Genomic DNA, 19,494 nt, shown 5'->3' on the forward strand with positions numbered 1-19,494 from the left:
CCAGGAGAGGGGTTATCAACACAGAGCCTATCCCACATGGAACCAGGGCCATGCGGTTTGACGATGACAGTAGACACTGTCACTTACAATAAAGATAACAATAGTCTTTCCACTGCTCTTTCAAACAAGTTCGATTCAATCGCAGATGAGAGGAGAATCTACTTTACTGATTTGGTTAAATTGCAATTTCCATCCGTCGAGAGAGATTTTTCTATCCAATGAACAGAAAAAATGATTAAGTCTGCACTTTCTTTCAGAATTTGCTTATGTTCGCTGTTTCCTTTAAAACATAATTATGATTTCAAAAAAAGAAATATATATCTTAATAAATTCATAGCAGTCATAACATGATAGGGCAAGGTTTAAGTTAATTATTAAAGTCTGCCATATTGTTAAATTAGGTGAGATACACTCTCCTGTGAAAACAATTAGTAAGTTCTGCATTTAATTTGGGCATGTGCTGAAACTAATTTGCTTTCTTATTAATAGGACACATACCAGACAAAGGATAACAGCTTTATTTTGTAATCAGCTTCAGCACGCTTGGTTCAGTATTAAACACAGCCTTCAATTGAGCTGATGTTTATGGAAGTAGCTATGGTGCAGTCAATGGTTCAGAAACACACTCAGCAAACACACACACTCTTCTTAATAAAGAGCTTATTTGTGTTTTAAAAGCCATTTCTGTGACAGAGTCATCAGTTTCCCTCAGACTGGCATTTTCTCGTTCCTAAACGTTTCTTATGTTCTAAACAGCAACACCCTAAGCTGAAGTTACATCACTGTTCAATTGCACTTGGTCTGCGGTAATCTGCAGTCTAACTACACTTTGCTTTTTGTACCCGTTTACTGCAGGTATCTGTCATGAGCTTGAAGTAGCTGTCAATATATGTGAAGCTGTGAGAAACGTCATAGCGGCCGTCAGAGATTTTGATAGACTGGGGTGTCAGAACAGCAGATAGCTTGACCAGCTACTGAAGCGAACTGTGATCCTGTCACGTTGTAAACACAGAAAGAATTGATTTTCCTCCGAGTAAACAGCTACAGTTGTATGCATCGTGCTCATGTAACCCTTGTCGGCGTGCTGAATTCTGACTCTCCTGAATGCTTATTGTCAGTGAGATGGGCTGCTCCTGCGGTCAGGGTTGTCATGGAAGGTGGCGGGCTCTGTGCTATCAGTGTGTCCCCAGGGCACCGCAGCTCACTGCACACACACTGCCACTCACAGGAGACAGGCGGGGCTGTCAGGCAGAGCCCCTGCCTCATTGTGAATGCAGACCCTGCTTTACACATCACTGTGGCTGGGCTCAGCTTTGAAAAGGCACGGCTTATCTACAGAGGAAGCAACTGCAGGAAGGAAACAGCTAGATAGAAAGAAATAATGAACCAGAGAAAGAGATAGCAGGAGAGAGCAGACAAGTAAAAGAGGAAGAGTCCCGCAGGAAAACAGTGTTGTTCTGCCAAAAACACTACACATAGGGAAGAGAAGAAAGTGTTTATAACGGTTATATAATCTAATAGGTAACACATCCTCAGCGAGGCATAGTCAGAGGCCATCATTTTACACAAGTAGTAGAAAGATACATATCTTTATCAGATCATAAGGTGTTTTGCTCCTCAACCAAGCAGCAGTTTGGGAAAGGGGAATGCATGTTGCTTGTTGCATGTTGCTTCCCTGTTGAATGAGTTTATTTCCCCCACCTCTTTGCAAGGAGGCTGGCCTGTATGCACACATCTGCAAGTGAATGGAAATGCAATGAAAAGGGTTGCCTTCACCCCCAGGGTCTGCAGATTGGAACTCAGGAGCTGGAGGAGATGGGCTCCAAGCTGTGCCAGGGTCTGCTGGCTCTGAAGAGGAATTCTCTGCTGTACAGCAAGCTAATCATCCCTGCGCCTGCACCCGGAGAACTCAGTGACAACCGCCTGGATCACAAGCCCAACAGGTGAGCTTGTGTTAGTGTCCCGTGGATTCAAGGACAAGCAGAGCTTCAGAGGAGATTCAAGTCACACCTCTGATAGGCCTTTCAGAACGGGCTCTCCAATGAAATTCACAACTTCTCCCTTCCCTGGTGCAACTTCTATTTAACTAGGGAACGTGTTCCCTCCTCCAGATTCCACCCGCACAGTGCCAGGCTAAGCGACGCTCTTCTGTTTAACTAGGGAACGTGTTCCCTCCCCCAGATTCCACCCGCACAGTGCCAGGCTAAGCGACGCTCTTCTGTTTAACTAGGGAACGTGTTCCCTCCCCCAGATTCCACCCGCACAGTGCCAGGCTAAGCGACGCTCTTCTGTTTAACTAGGGAACGTGTTCCCTCCCCCAGATTCCACCCGCACAGTGCCAGGCTCAGCGACGCTCTTCTGTTTAACTAGGGAACGCGTTCCCTCCCCCAGAGTTCACCCAGGCCTGGCAAAGTGACCCCAGTTTGTGTTTCTGTCATGTGACTGGTTGTGCGTTTTTATCCGCACAGTGCCAGGCTCAGCGATGCTCTTCTGTTACGGATCACCCCTGAAGAGTGAGATGAGGTAATGGGATATATGCGCTGAGAGTCAAGCTGTTACTTGCAAAGCTGAGCTTTTTGAACCAGTACTCTCGGCCAGATTAGTCCATGCTGTTGTGATGGTAACGTGGATTTATTGTGGTAATCCACAGCCTTCGTTCAATTGTAAAATATAAAAGAAGCTTAAGAAACTATCCAGTTAGTGAAAATATTTCTGTAATTAAAATAAATTACAGCAACAAAAGCAAGACCGTTAACCTCATCTAGTCAAACCCACATGGAAAGAACATGTTTTTCAGTTTATATATATATATATATATATATATATATATATATATATATATATATATATATCATCTAGAAGGCATTCATGCACAGCAACGCTTTTTCCAAAAAGAGGTGCCGACCGTCAGGCACTTTATATATAATGTCTCTGCAGAGTTAAAACTAGTTCACAGCGATGACATATAAAACATGTATACTCTGCTTGCTGCCGCTCGTAGTGATGAGATTGGTCACACACTCAGAAATCTCTTATTCTTTTAGACTTGACCGCTAATAATTATATGCATCCGATTCCTCTTGCATTTTGTTTCAAAACGTTTTATTATTTATTAAAACAAAACATGAAACAAACACAACGCGTTTGACACATAGCTGCATGGACACAATAGATACAATCGCTGCAACACCTGATGAAGACACACTGTGTGTCAAAAAGCATTGTGTTTGTTTCATGCTTTGTTTTAATAAATAATAAAACGTTTTTGTAATATACATGGTGAATCTGGGCCATTCACTTAAAATATATAGCTTGTCAATACATATAAAGCAATGTGTCAAACACATATAATTAACTGAAGGAAACTATTCCCAAATCCAATGGTAACTCTTCACTATTCTCAACCCTGGCAGCAAGCCAGCTGGGAGGGGATCATTTTCTGGGAAGACTGGGAGCCATTGCTCACCCCTGGATGCCAGAAACAACCTTACAGCTGCTTTGTTTAAGCAGCCACTCGTACATGCAGGTGTTTGTGTGGAGTGTTGGTCCCTGGAGGCTGGATTAAATATAAATACATATTCAGGGCAATCTTAAAATGTTCCAATTGGATGCACAGTTAATACATCAAAGCAAAGAGTAATATTAGAAATATCTGATGGCTATGTTTTTAATTACACTATTAACACTCATCCAGTCTGCCATTAGTGTGGCTTAGACAGTCGTCTCCATTCAGTTTAACAGCTTCTTATCAGCTGGCAGCCCAGACTCCTCACAATTCTGCAGCTCCATGTTTCTGAAATAGGGTCCAGCAGTAAACTGATAGAAACGGCAGCATAGATAACTGCACTATTACTGCCTGGGGACAACAATTGAAGATCACGTATTACCTCCTAACTGCAGATAGGGAGCCGCTAACCTGCTGTCTGCAGTGCCTTTTGTGTGTTCTGCACTTTCAATGCAATGTAAAGGCATGTGAAGACCAGACAGACAGATAAATAGAAGAGTACACACACATCTGCATTCCGTGTTAAATCAAACACAGACAGGGGATGCTATTGGAACACTAAACTACTCAACATAAGAAAGGTGTGTTAGGAGATCCTGTAAGCACTGCCTGGTTAATTTCCTACCTGTTCAATATCTTTCACTCGGTCGTCCGCAGCAGCACAGTGATCTGATTGGCAGGGCTTTGATCGTGGTGCTGCAGCCTCCTGCCTCTGCAGCCTCCTGCTTGCTCGACTTGTCTCTGAAAATCAGGAAGATAGATTTTATTAATATAAAATCAACCAAGGTTGCAGATTTCGATTTAGGAGACCAGCTTACGGAACTTGCAGTGGAGGAGATGATGGAAGGCATATTGAACACATAAGAAATGAAGGAATAAGAACATTTAATGAGAATCCCTTTTAACCACACATCAGAACGCTGGCTGTTTAGAGCAAAGTACACAGAATATTTAAAATTCAATATCAAATTAAAAGTCACCTTGGGGTAACGAGCTGTGGTAAAAAAAAGAAATCTGCACCACGAACAGATCCAAGCTCTCCAGCATGGAATGATCATTCCCAATGCTTCTGACCCTGAGAGAGCTGGAGTGAGTGTATCTGTGTAATTCATGATACTATAGGATGGCTAGATGATTCGTGGATATGGATTTCCATCCTGTCCCAGTGAGCCGAGGCGCAGGGTTTCTTGGGAGTTTTGAGGTTTGCTTCATGTCGTTTCTTGGGAGTTTTGTGGTTTGCTTCATGTCGTTTCTTGGGAGTTTTGTGGTTTGCTTCATGTCATTTTGTGGGGTTTCTTGGGAGTTTTCAGATTGTTCAGGGGTGTACCTGTTGCATTGCCTCTTTCAGGATATATTCTCAGAGTTCACTCAGTTTACTGCATCTGTAGGAGCGTGCAGGTCTTAGAACAAAGCCACTGTCACTTTTAAAATAACCAGCTCCCCCACAGCTTATGAAAAGCCTTCATGTTTTTGTTGTGTAGGATAACAAGTGCTGAGCTTTCAGTGTCTGGATGTCTCCTGCCTGCATTGAAGTGGCATTTTGATCCGTCTCCCTGACAGCTAACACAGCTGCTGTCAACAGATGAATATCAGTCCCCCTGAAACTCTTCCCTCTCCAGGATGCTGGCTGTGTGCATTCTGCAAACCCACTCCACCTCCATACTCTTCTATCAGAGCCCAGGCATTTCTGCAGTCAACAGATGAATATCAGTCCCCCTGAAACTCTTCCCTCTCCAGGATGCTGGCTGTGTGCATTCTGCAAACCCACTCCACCTCCATACTCTTCTATCAGAGCCCAGGCATTTCTGCAGTCAACAGATGAATATCAGTCCCCCTGAAACTCTTCCCTCTCCAGGATGCTGGCTGTGTGCATTCTGCAAACCCACTCCACCTCCATACTCTTCTATCAGAGCCCAGGCATTTCTGCAGTCAAGCGCTTTCTCTTTCACCTTTTACCATTCTTTCAATAGCTCTGCTTGCTTTTTAATGTCCTTGTACAGAGAAAAACAAATTGGGTTTTTCGTATATCTATAAAGCCAAAGATATTAATCAAAATTCATTCAAAAATGAAGAGCGCCTCTTTTATTACTTCAGTTTCATATAAGCGTACACCACAATCAAATCTCTCTTCTGAAGGGGAACAATATATCTGTTAAATCGAATATAAATTCATGTAAAAAAAAAAAAGAGGTAACACATTGCATCAAAGAGATGTACAGGTTAATAATGAGTACCAGTAATCTAAATGTAATTATGTCTGAATTCCTATTGAATTTATATTGAAGTAAATATTTACCTCAGGAAAATGCAAATCATGTAACAATTGCAAACCGCGTTCACTAATATCTCTCCACGCAGGACATTTCACTTAATTGGCAGGACAGAATGAAACATTAGAGGGTGGCCATTAAGGGTATATTGTAATTGGAATGTCATGATGAGCCAGTGGTCACAAAGTAATCAATGCCAAACATCACACAGAACTGCTTTGTATTTGCAGTGCGAGGATCTTTTTGTATGGCTTTTGATTTGCCATCTTCTCTAGATGTTTCAATGGTAACACTTTACATGAAGTGTCTTTACATAGCAGCTGCATAGTAGTTACATAGCAAATACATGTGTACTTACACATAATTAGAGGGTTATTATGCAGCTATAATGTACTTAACGTGAAAATCGTTTTGCATGATATATGCAAGTACACAATTGTATCAGAGGGGTTAGGTTTAGAGTTAGAGCTAAGCTTAGGGGGTTAGGTTTAGAGTTAGGGTTAGGGTTAGAGTTAGGGTTATATCATGCAAGAAATGTCCACATTACAACAATGCATAATAACATTGTAATTATGTGTAAGTACACATGTATTTGCTATGTAACTACTATGTAAATACTCAGTAATTAGAGACACAATGTGAAGTGTTACTGTTTCAATAATGCTGCCAGCCAGGTTTGTCTCGCCCTTGCCCTCCTTGATAAGTGAGTTCATAGTCGTCTCTCTGCTCCAAAAGACAGAACGTGCTCCCCACGCTGGTTATTTATGAGCGTTCGTTTATTTTAACAAAGGAGCCATAACTCACGGGACACGGTTAACAGAACCCTTTTATTGAATCACATTCTCGTGTGTGAGGCGCTTTGGAAAAATGTGCTTTTGTTTTACAGCTCATATGTTCCATGTACTGTTTTTGAATTTGTATTTTATTATAATATAAAACATTTCTTCATCAAAGGGGGATTTTAAACTTCAGCAACGAGAAACATGCACTTCAGAACGCTTACAATAGAATATATAGAGTGGCTGTCTCTCCAAATCACAATGTGTATCTGTCAAAGGAGCTGGTAATGCAATTGAAAGAGTGACCATCGCAACTGCTGGAATAAATCAACTGCAATCAAATGAAAAGGGCGTCCCAAGAGGATTATTAAGGCAGAGCTCAGTAAACAAACATTTCAGTGCGTTTGAATGGAGATATCAGGAACCCTCTAATTAGGCTTGTTACTGTGTTGTTTCTGTGATTTGAATGCTTGTTTTTTATGTCATACCAAGCTCCTCTCTTCAGCTGCTTGGAACTGTACCACATCCTTGGAGCAGTGGAGCAGTTCAATGGGATTCTCAAATGAAATGGTGATGCCGAGCTATAACTGAAGTGTGTGCTCCAGTGGCACAGGGAGTAGGCAATCAGATCGAGATCCACAGTGAACACTGCTGCCCTGACTTACATAAATGAGATATGATTCCCATTTTATATTGAAACCACACTGCTCCCCTAGAGGCCGAATGCAGCTACACACATGCAGTAGGGTTATTTCATCTGTTTATTTAGGACCGTTGAGTAAATGTAGCTTTAATATCTCTTTTCAAACCCCACACACAAGGTAAGGGAACAGTAGTGTAAGCAATGGAAAAGTAACCCCCCCTCCCTCCCCAAAATACAATGAATCAAATTAAACTGGTTCCCTTCTAATGTAGTAATGGTTAGGGTTGTCAGGGTAATAGAAAACACTATTACAACATTACATGATAGCGCTTCACAATGATTTCAATTAATGTTCATTATTGACTAGTTTATATAAATTATGGCTGCTATTTCAGGTCCATCTGTTTCAAATGGATTTTCCCCAATACACTTATAATAATAATAATACTACTACTACTACTACTAATAAAGTAAGCTGCTCTCTCTCTCTCTCTCTCTCTCTCTCTCTCTCTCTCTCTCTCTCTCTCTCTCTCTATATATATATATATATATATAAACTCTTACTTTAAAAAGACTTTGACAGCATTGATTTTTTTTGTACTTTTTCCGAAGGCTAAGGCAGTAGCCGTGTCTGTAAGTGCCTGTAATGTTGTTAGACACAGTGCTTTGTGAACAGCATTGACGTCTCCTCTGCTGGTTAGAACACTGCCCCCCATCGCCAGACCTCTGCACACCCTTCCAATCCCACAATCCCACACTCCAGCCACAGCGGGCTGCTGCCTTCACTGGGGAAATGAAATCATTTGTGTGATTGTGTGATGCGGTTTAGCTCAGGAAATACATTTACTGTACCCTGCCAATAAAGACAGGGACTCAAACAGACAGAGATTCATAGGAAGAAACGGACCAGGATCTAATGCACAGGCCCCGAGGGCTTTGACAAGAGGAGATCCAAACGGTGATTCTGTTTTGAAAGACCACCCTGCTACTGTGTGGTGGAAATCATGCGATTATACCATGATGATCTGTGTGGCAATGCACAGTCTGTACAGGAATGAGGAATAATATTATAAAACAACAATCCGATATGCAATACGATTTTCCCATCAGTGACTAACCCTGACCCCAACCCCAACCCCAACCCCAACCCCAACCCTAACCCCAACCCTAACCCTGCTTTTGGTATTCTTGATAATATATCTAGATACGATTACCTTAGTTTGAACAAGGGGGAAATTGCTGTTCCGGATTTCTGCTGTTGTTGGCAGCAAGGGTTCACAAAAATCCTGTTTTTGTAAATTACATTACGAGCTGTTTGAGGATGCCATTGTTAACTTGTATGGATATTGTGAACAGATGGTAACAGGACAGTTGTGCTAGTCAGTGTTCTCAATGTTAAAGGACGAAGTGTCTATACAGTTTGCAGACACAGAGTGAATATATCATTTTAGATACAAATAATTATTTGTCCTTGGTTAATAATCAACATGTTAAATAACGTATTTCCCCTGTGGATCTTTAAACTAAAGTGTTTCTGAAGACTGTAGACAAAGATAAAAAGCTTTTAAAATGTTGTTTCATATCAAATGGATTCCTATGAATGTGATTACAAGGTGCACATGCTGCAACAGGCAAGGCAAACATTTGCAGTGAATCACTCACTCCTGTTTAAATAATTGAAGCTAGTTCCAGTTGAGTCCAAGGTACTGTACTATTAAATGGCATGCAATCATTTTCCACATTTCCATTGCCTTGCCCTTCTTCCTGCTTCAGCTGTCATGTCATTAAAAAGAGTGTGAATCCATTGGCATTAGTGTTTGTCCACTCATTCTATCAGCTGCATCAATGAACTCTTATTTTACATGTTTGAAAGATTCAGAATTCACCTGCTGGCGAATTTGGAACTGTGAGGATCTTAAAAGAAAAACTCCTCTCATTATTACCCCAAACTGAGAAACATTTAATGCAGTTCTTCGATATTGACAACTTTCTAAATTACTGCCATTTACAAGCGTCTGTTTCCAGAGAAGCAGACACTCTTAGCTATTGTTTGAAGCAATCTCAATCCTGACTGACTGAATAAATGCTGCAGTTTGTGAAAAAAGAATAAAAGATGATTCCTGAGGCACCTGACAGAACATCCCGGTAGTTTTGCTGACAGCTTTGAGCAGCAGTGAGGATGAGCCAGCCCCATGCCAGCCTCGTACCGAACGCACTCCTCACAATTATCTATGGCATTTAGCAGAGGAATAACGTAACATGGTGTGCAGACATGTAACACGGGCGCACATGCTTCTGATTAACAAGGCGCTCGTAGGCTTGTTTTCTTCTTGATATGGGATTTCTGACACTTTACTGTTTGAGAGTGACACCAGATCTCAGTAACACTTTAGTTAGGGCTCCGTTAGAAATGATTATGAACAATCTATAAACGTGTTATTAATTATACTAGTAACAATTATAGAATATGATTAGAAATAATAACACTATTATTATACACTTGCGCCATTGGTTTTTTTTGCCATTGTTTCTAATCAGATATAGTCCATCTGCCTGTCTTTGCCAAGCTGTCTGTCTTTACATGTCTGTCTCCCCAATTGTATGAGGCTGCTGTGTTTCTGCAATACAGTTATTATATGAGTTTGCCATTATGTTTGTGTTTTTTTGTGTTGCTATTGTTTATAATAGCTTATAACGGAGGCCTAAACTAAAGCACTCCCCATATCTCTGCGTCGGGTGGAGGGGGTTTCATGCTAATCAGATTGTAATGCTTATGTAATTGTTCCAATTAGAATCTGTCTGAGATGAGAGGAGGACACAAATAGGTGAATTGAGAAATGAATGCCATGCAGCTGCTGGCTGTCAGAGCAGCAGTGTGACGCTGTGTTTATTAATAGGGAGATCTGTACTGTTTTACACTTCTAGCTCAAGTATTAGCGCTTGCTAGGTGGTATATCAGGGCTAGGGTTACTTACCTGCTCTGGGAAAGCTTGTCCTTGCGCTAAAGACAGTGAAGAACACAGGCAATTCAATTGAAAAAGCCAAACCGCCTAAATATAGAAATGAAAGACTGTGTTGCCTAATACAGCGCTCCCTCGCTATAACACTCTCGATTATAATGTGCCTCGGATATAACGCTCCTACAGCATGTCCCCCAATTCCCTATACTATTGATTCATGCAATATTTCTACAGTAAATACAGTGCCGGTGTTGTTCAAACTGTAAACAACTTCTCAGTCTAACTTCCCTTTCTGTCTCTCCCTCTTAATACAGTATCTGAACTGAAGAAAAGCTGCGCTGGCACTTTATAACACAGACATCTTATTCAGCATTCGTTTTAAAAGTGAATAAATATTAGGCCTATTACATGGTTATCTTTTTTAATGTGTTTACTTTTTCGCTGCGAGAGGAGCTGCAGCTTTCTCTGGGAGACGAGACGCTTCAGCCCCGCTCTAGCAGCTGAACCTGGGGCGAGCCCATTCCCTCATCCCCTCGCCCAAACCGCTCTCCTTCTCGCTCTTGGTTTGCTTGTCTGTTGCTCCGAACTGAACTCCCGAGGCTATTTATAGTTTAAAAACTGCTAATTAAAATGATCCATGAGTGGGAATGTTACCTTTTTTTTTGTTGTAAAAAATATAGCGTTGATTACATGGTGCTTTATGCATGGTTAATTCACAGAAAGTTACATTTTGGCTTCACTATATGTGCGTTATAGATAGTTATTTTATTTTGTATTTTAGTCGGATGTGTGTTGTTATGTGTCCCTCTGTTGTGTGTCCCCCTGAGACCCGCATTATAGCAAAGGAGCACTGTGTGTGTGTGTGTATATATATATATATATATATATATATATATATATATATATATATATATATACACATATATATACACAGTATATAAACATTCTTTAACAATAAATGTGTGCAGCACAGCAAGATCTCCTAGTATCTGTGTTCTTATGATAATGAATGATGCAGCACGTGTCAGAAAGGTTTGCGAGAGGAACTCTGCTGGGATCCAGGGAGGCATCCTGTTCCACTAATCCATGTTAAATATGCATCTCTTTCACTTCATGAGAAGGGTGACATGAATCTGTCTGCTGTGGGTCGAGCTGTAATCCCCTCGGATGCTTCCCTCACTTGTGTGTGTCTTCAGTGCGCAAGACGGCCAGTAGAATTCCCTGAATTGTGTGGAGAGGGACTGCATTCAACATCATAGGTGTTGTATAATGTGTGTGTGTGTGTGTGTGTATAAGCTATTCCCTGCGGTGTTTAAAAGCAGCAGTGAATCTGGTTTTCTGATGACACTCCATCAGCCCTCCTGCTGCAGGCTTGTTCTTATGAATCTAAATGCACTTCTTTCAGTATGGAAACATGCAAGTACCACACCAGTGATAGTCACGGCCACACCATAGGGAATGCACATTGTACCAGTATGGAACACACCATAGGGAATACACATTGTACCAGTATGGAACACACCATAGGGAATACACATTGTACCAGTATGGAACACACCATAGGGAATACACATTGTACCAGTATGGAACACACCATAGGGAATGCACATTGTACCAGTATGGAACACACCATAGGGAATACACATTGTACCAGTATGGAACACACCATAGGGAATATACATTGTATCAGTATGGAACACACCATAGGGAATACACATTGTACCAGTATGAAACACACCATAGGGAATAGACATTGTACCAGTATGCAACACACCATAGGGAATACACATTGTACCAGTATGGAACACACCATAGGGAATACACATTGTACCAGTATGAAACACACCATAGGGAATAGACATTGTACCAGTATGGAACACACCATAGGGAATACACATTGTACCAGTATGGAACACACCATAGGGAATACACATTGTATCAGTATGGAACACACCATAGGGAATACACATTGTACCAGTATGGAACACACCATAGGGAATACACATTGTACCAGTATGGAACACACCATAGGGAATACACATTGTACCAGTATGGAACACACCATAGGGAATACACATTGTATCAGTATGGAACACACCATAGGGAATACACATTGTACCAGTATGGAACACACCATAGGGAATACACATTGTATCAGTATGGAACACACCATAAGGAATACACATTGTACCAGTATGCAACACACCATAGGGAATACAAATTGTATCAGTATGGAACACACCATAGGGAATACACATTGTACCAGTATGCAACACACCATAGGGAATGCACATTGTACCAGTATGGAACACACCATAGGGAATGCACATGTCTGTACTGAATAGTAAATGGTAACACTTTGCAGTGGGTCTCTAATTACACTGCATTGGGTCTCTAAGTAGTAAATGCATGTGTACTTTTACATACTTACAATGCTATTATGCATAATTACAATGTACTTGCCATAATTACAATGACCGTGCCATTTGTGTTCCACCTTATAACGAGAATACTAGTGTTAGTGTAATGGCATTGTGGGGCAAACGGGAGCCATGACCGTACTGCCTTATAACCTGTTCCACAGTATAAAGGGGGAGCACTGTGTAAGTACACAATTGTACCAGAAAAGAGTTGGGGGGGGGGGGTAGGCTTGTATTGTGCAAAAATCTTTACACATGTCCATTGTAACTATGCCTAATAACATTGCAATCATGTGCAAGTACACATATCTTTACTAAGTAACTACTACATAAATACACAGTAATTAGAGACACTCTGTGTAAAGTGTTACCTGGTAAACTCTGCATGTCTCCCGAGTCGAGTGGTGACTCACTGTTACTAGCTGGTAGACCCTCTCTCTTAACAGTTTCTCTGCCCCCTGGTAATATTGCGAGTTGTGTGCCAGTACAGAAAAGCAGCTTTATCACTCCATGCAATATGCATTGTATAATTCATGTGGATGAGTGAATCTTGTCAACAGGAGATTGTTTTATTATAGTCTTATAATTCAGATTATTTATGTTGCTGCTCAAGCGAGTCTCGGTGCAGCCATGCCTTGCAATCTGCTGGAAGAATTGCTCTGTTCATTATGCAGCATTAAGAGAGTGTGTGAGACCACCCTCCTCATTCCTGCACCCTGACCTGTACAATACGTTATCCAAGGTTATTAAGATTTCCATCTGCTTTTCTGATTAGAAATGTAAAGAGATCTATCGCTGTGGGCTCCATGTTCATCACTGGAGTGCAGCTGTGAATCCAGCAGGACAGTATTGCTCTAGTCCCACTGGGCTTTTTTCATTAAAAAAATAGAACATTTCTTATGACAAGCAATGCTTTTTAGTACTGTTAAAACTGTTAATAAGAGCCTACTACAACACAGCTGACCCTGGCTGCTGTCAAGGATTGTGACCATGCAGGTGACAGGAGGTAGCACACTCTGTACAGAAGCTGACTGTGCAAGCTTACTGTATCTGCCTCTTTTGTACAGCGGTTAAGATGCCTGTCACATCACTAGCCCCTTTCTTCCACAGTAAATGAGAGAAGAAGCAGACAGAAATGTTTGCTCATTTTAGTGGCCAGTTATTTGAGGTAACATTGTAATTTGCATCCACTGCTGTACTGGGTGGCTGGGCTCCATCAGCAAAACATTTTGCATCTCTCTGTGTAATAGTTTGTTCCCTTTCCTGTGCAGATGTGAAAAGCACTGCTGATTTGAATTGCTGGGATTTAATGTGTAGTTAATGTGGTTATTAAAAAGGGACTAATCAGATCATTCATCACAGACTTGTAAACCAATCAAGTCGAACAAAAAGCTTTCCACAGGCAAGTACTCTCCCTCCCTCACTCCCTCACTCCCTCTCTCACTCACTCCCTCACACACACACACAAGCTATTATCAAGATCTCTATACAAACTAATACATTTCAGCCTTGTGGTGTCTGAAGTTAAAGAGAGCGCGTCTTTCTGATGGGATTGTCGAGGCTGGATTAAGGGTCTTAAAACCTTAATCAGTCCATCTGTCTTCGTAACGTTCTGCCGTTACATGCAGTCTATCTTTCCACCTGGGTACCACAATTATAATGATAAAGAGAAGAACGTCAGTGAGATCTGGATTTTTTTTTTTTATTTGTTCATGTACCAGAACAATTGCACAGTGTGTATAGAGAGGAAGGGTTCAGTTAGTCTGTGCAAATTCCACAACATTTTGAAACATTGTGTACTAAAAATAAATCAGTGAAAATCAACAGCACGATGGCTCCAATACAAGCTGGTACACCCGACACCTTCTCTCGACATGCTGGCACGATACTGCTTCACCGCGATACGCCCTGTATAAATACCTTCAAATAAAGATACTATAACTGGAGAACTCAATCAGTCACACACTGACTCTTAAACTGCACAGTGCTGAGGTGCTGGGAATAATAACACATTACAAACAGCAGCAAAGTGCCGATTGAGAAAAGCCAGAAGGAAGGACGCATCCTGGAGCGTCTGAGTGGGCCTTTGTTGGCATTCCCCGCCACTTCATTAACTTACTGAAACAGGCCAAGTTATTGTGAGTCTCACACAATGGGGGAATCACATTGCTGAAATTAATTAGCAAATGCTGGAATGAGGCCTTTTGTTTGTGTTGCTATGTAAATGAAATGAGAGGAGAGGGTTGGCTGAGCACAGTGTACTGTTCATTTAGGGGATTGGCTGCACAGGGCTTGTGTTGCTGAAGAGCAGCTGGGACGCATGTCTCTGTGACTAATGACGTTTACATTTTACCTATTTTAATACTGTTATATATATTTAAAAAAAAAATGAAAGGCAGTTTAATCCCATTAGATTCTATAGTGGGGTCCACACCTTCACCCCCAAAAAGCTTTTCATAATCATAGAGTAAGTAGCCCCTCGCTAAACCGGACATGTTTGTCTGACATAAGGAGGTGTCGGGTTTAAAAACAATACAATAAAATCGCACACACATACATTTCTAGAGCTCAGTGTATTTTAAATGTATAAATCATTGCGCTGAAGGGTTATTCAGAATTTTACTGAAAAATTACAGGATTTTTTTTTTTTTTTTTACTGGATGTCGGTTTTTACTGAGTTATACCTGTTTTTTGTCTATTATTCAATATTCTCTAGGTACTATTTTCTAGGAAATGCACAATATTTTGATTCAAATGCTTTTTTATTTTGACTGACATTGTAATAAGCAGCCCTACACTGTATCCTAGGATACAGCAGATGTTTAGATGTCAGAGGATCAAATAACGTTCAAACGTGGTTCTCTGTCACTTCACAAACACATTATCACCTGATTATGCTGGCCAATCAAAGTCTGATTATTGTGGCAATTACTGGGCGTAGTAACTACTAGCTTGATCAAAAACTGAATTGAAGTACTTACACGAAAACATATTTTTAGTGGAGGAGGAATGGGGAGAAAATGTAGATCAATTTATGAATATTCAAAAGAAAACACAGAAATATTCAAAAAGCAAAAATAGCAGAAGTGAGTCAGATGAGGCAGAGGACGCACAGCACTGCAAATACTGCTGCATTGAGGTACGTGTTCCCGCTGACAATAAAAGAACAGACTGAAAAATAGGAGACACATTAAACTAAAACACTAAAGTGAACTGAGAGACAAGCAATCTATTATGTGGCTTTTACACGTGCTTTATTAAAAGAGAGCGCAGAATGACTGTTAATGAGTTTGTCAGAGCGCTGTGCTTTGCTGGACAGCCACTGTTTATTGCAGAGCTATGTTGGTGACTTTGTGTGACAGTACTGTCTGTCCATCAACTAAAACATTACCCTAGGCCGACAATCTTCATCGTAAATATTTGACAGAAAATGGTGACACTTTATTTGGTAAACCTGCTTGTGTTTTAAAGTGGTATAAATGTGAGTGTAATTCTGCACACCCTGAGAGGAGCCCTGGAAGCTACTCTGCACTCCTGACATGCTTAACAACGGCAAACAGTTCAGATTAAAAATGTGTTGTGCTGCCTTTGTACTAATGATCAAGCCATGGCTGATTGGGCATTCTTGACAAGTATGCTAACAGGACTTGAAGTGTAAACATGCGCTTTGCAAATGTTTCCCTGTGCTGGTTTCAGAATAAACACAACACTTGTAGAATTGAAACTGGCTTTGTTCCCAGTCCTGAATATCTTCAGGGGGCAACAGAGAGACTGTTAGCGTTAGGGACTGAAGTCATCAATGCGAGCTGTTACCTCCATGCGATTGATCCAAATGAAGGCTGATATGAATTCCTGTATTGCTTGAATCAGAGAAAGGGACTTTGTGGAAACCAACCTATTTAACAGAGCGTGTGAGTCTCTTTAGTGTATTTCTGTTATTGGAAGTAATACAAATGCCAGGTCTGGCCCAATTTTAAAATGGAAACAGCGGCTTGTCTAACAAGTGAGGGGTTTTAATTGTAGGCATAGGACTGAGGTTGTGAGTCATGGGATCAAACCCTCTGTACAGAATGTACTGGGCATCATGAGATCATCATTAGCAGACAGGTCCTGTTACAATCACAAGCTGATCTAGACTGTGGCAGGTCCCATTGCAGGCACCCACTATCTCAATCCCATGGGTCCCAGTCAGTGCATTAGCAGACAGGTCCTGTTACAATCACACGCTGATCTAGACAATCCAGGGGGAATGTATTGTGTTTTTTTAACATCACAGAATACAATGATAAAAGGTATAGGTAGCCTGATTAGATTATTAAAATAGCCTGTCTGGAACTTTTAGAATATTCTGTTTCTTTTTTTCAGTTTCAGAGAGTGGGACTTATTAGGGCTTGTATTATTAGCTGTAGATGTCATTGATATTGTTTTGAGAAAACGATGCCTTTATTGAAGTGTGTCTCCCGTTCACCCTGTGTTTAAGAAACACGACAGTGCGTTGCTAACAGAGCTGTCTGATCGAAGCACACTGCTAATTGCACCATTGAGTACTGCAAGTTTTCTATTAAGTGCATGTGGAGGTGGTTTTTAACTAGTTAATGTAATCTTGCTATCAGAAGTCTCTTTCGTATTTTGCTAATGGCTGGAGTGGTCCCTTTAGATTTCTACATGTACTCCGTAGTAATAGTCAGAGTGGATTTGTCTGTAGCGAAAAGCAATTTCTCCTGATTTCAATGTAATTAAATTGTGTGAGAGACAGCAGGATGACCTGATATTCACAGAAACTCTTACATTATCCATCTTCAGGCTTCATTAATGTCTCCTTACAAAGGAAGAGAATCTCACACTGAACTTGCAGTGCAGATCAACTCATTTCCTTAAACTTCAGTCTCATTTCAGTTGTAAAACTTTGTCTGGAAATCTCAAATGGTACCTGAAGGGCCGTTTGACTGCACTGTAAGCCCTGCAGAGGGGATGGATAAAGAGCAGGTGAAGGGAATGAAGCTCCCTGTCTCCATGGCTTTTAAACATACAAATCCTTTGTTTTTTCATTTGCAGGTCACCAGCAATGCTTCAAAGCACTTCACAGTCACTGAGCGTCCGTTGACAGGTGCCAGCACACAGCATGTCGGCTTGCATCTCATTAGATCTTTGTATCCTAATCATTACTGGGGGGTTTTGGAATGTAGAAGGGGAATTTGAACCCAGATCATGGGGGTGAGCACCCCTGGTCCTATTCCTAAAGTAGCAAGCTCCCAGCCCCAATGGAAGCAGCAGAATCTGGTGACACAGCTATCAGCCAAAAGGACAGCACTACTGCCCATGCTCCAATATGATCACATGGTCTAGACAGTGTTAATATAGGAGGAACCATATACAGTATAATATGTTGATCCAGCAGCAATCGATCTACGGTTCAACTTTCTAATCTAAACCGTGCTTAAGCCTTGTATTGTATATCCAAACTTTAAGGCTTAATGTGCTTAATTGGGAGTGCTTCAATTTCTAATCTGTTTGCAGATTACTTATTTTAAAACCCAAGCTGTTTAATTAAATATGTTTCAAGATATTTTGAGGTGTAGCAAAGCGATTTGCTTTTTGTATTTTGATATTTTAAAATGCTTTAAAGGAAGATTAGACCTTCAGATGCAACACTTTGTTTACTGAAGCAGCGCATGATAACTCAGAGCTGGCAGGGATTATTAACATGATGGGCTGAACAAGAATTCAAGTGAAAGCTTCCATTTAAAAAACAAAAGCCAGCTCAATATTGTTTCTCTACTAACCTGAGAAAATGATATATTCTTCTTATTATTATTATTATTTAAGAGTACCCGCATAGACCTTTTCTGAAGTGTCACTAAGTGTCTAAATTATACAGAAATATAACCTGCCATTAAATGCATTATGGTTGTTATTTATTTCTTTTAAAAGGTAACGATTGAGACAGAGCTGTCAGTTACAAAGGCATTTAAAACCCTGATGAAATCTATCACAGCTATCTGCAAACATCACTCACTTTACCTCCTGAATAACTCCAAGGAAGCCTCTTGAATGGGTGTGTTTGTGTTTGTGTTTGTAGTCCTTGGGAACAGAGCTGAATGATCCGCTCTTGTGCTCGGTAAAGGCTCTGGCACTCTGCACTGTGTTATGATCCACTCTCTGCACTGTGTTGCGTGTATCTGCACAATCACTTTCAAGCTGTTTTTACTCCCTCAGATAAAAGCTAAACATCAGGGTCATGCCGTTGCTGTAATGGGAAAATAAAATCTGCCAGATGCAGCTCTTTAACTCCTGATGGTGCTTTAAATATGTCAGCGGGATAAATACTACTCCCAGAACGGCCAACTGCGTCCTTTGAATTTGGAGCAGAGGTCAGGGAGCTGCTGTGCTGTAAACCCCCAGCAGGTAGTAGTGGTGCACAGTGTGGTTTCATTGGGAACAAACCCCGAGCAGGTAGCAATGGTGCACGGTGTGGTTTCATTGGGAACAAACCCCTAGCAGGTAGCAGTGGTGCACAGTGTGGTTTAATTGGGAACAGACCCTCAGCAGGTAGCAGTGGTGCACAGTGTGGTTTCATTGGGAACAGAGGACAGTATCTTAAACTTTTGAAATGGGTGAATCACTGGCAAGATGAGCCGAGCGCTGATACTGTTTGTGGAGTTAGCTTTGAAACACCCACGCATGAGGGCTGAAAGTAGCTTGGTACATTTCTACATGTGAGCACTGTGGTTGAGTTTATGACTCAGTATTACTGCAGTATGTGTGCTAGTGAATTGGTCCAGGATCTCACCATGAGTCACTTATTAATGTCCGGTATAACCCACACTGCTTTCCATCCATTAGCTTTAGCATATCAGTATCTGAAGAACAGTTAAAGCTTTGTGAGTAGGGCTCCATATCTCCACTGGTTAATTAGT

The 19,494-nt window shown here is 41.0% G+C and overlaps 1 protein-coding gene and 1 long non-coding RNA gene across 4 annotated transcripts in view; one reads left to right on the plus strand and one right to left on the minus strand.

Annotated features, from left to right (window-relative positions):
* Nucleotides 1-19,494, plus strand: part of LOC117429368 (cytosolic carboxypeptidase 4-like) — a 92,460-nt gene that overhangs the window by 66,013 nt on the left and 6,953 nt on the right. The window contains exons 22-23 of one of the 2 annotated variants that reach the window (XM_058999248.1): nt 1,783-1,943; nt 10,472-10,993. In XM_058999248.1, the coding sequence (XP_058855231.1) occupies nt 1,783-1,943; nt 10,472-10,478 (168 nt within the window). In that variant the 3' untranslated portion in view covers nt 10,479-10,993. Of the gene's footprint in view, nt 1-1,782; nt 1,944-10,471; nt 10,994-19,494 lie in introns of those variants that run through there. The other variant, XM_058999247.1, reaches the window with a different exon arrangement.
* The window catches only part of LOC131700649 (uncharacterized), an 81,601-nt gene that overhangs the window by 12,854 nt on the left and 49,253 nt on the right, over nt 1-19,494 (minus strand). Inside the window, exons 2-3 of one of the 2 annotated variants that reach the window (XR_009308457.1) lie at nt 4,131-4,246; nt 3,696-3,793 (exon numbers count right to left, since the gene is read on the minus strand). This is a non-coding gene — a long non-coding RNA (uncharacterized LOC131700649). Of the gene's footprint in view, nt 1-3,695; nt 3,794-4,130; nt 4,247-19,494 lie in introns of those variants that run through there. The other variant, XR_009308456.1, reaches the window with a different exon arrangement.

Source organism: Acipenser ruthenus, chromosome 24, assembly GCF_902713425.1.
Source record: "Acipenser ruthenus chromosome 24, fAciRut3.2 maternal haplotype, whole genome shotgun sequence".
Classification (NCBI taxonomy): Eukaryota; Metazoa; Chordata; class Actinopteri; order Acipenseriformes; family Acipenseridae; genus Acipenser; species Acipenser ruthenus.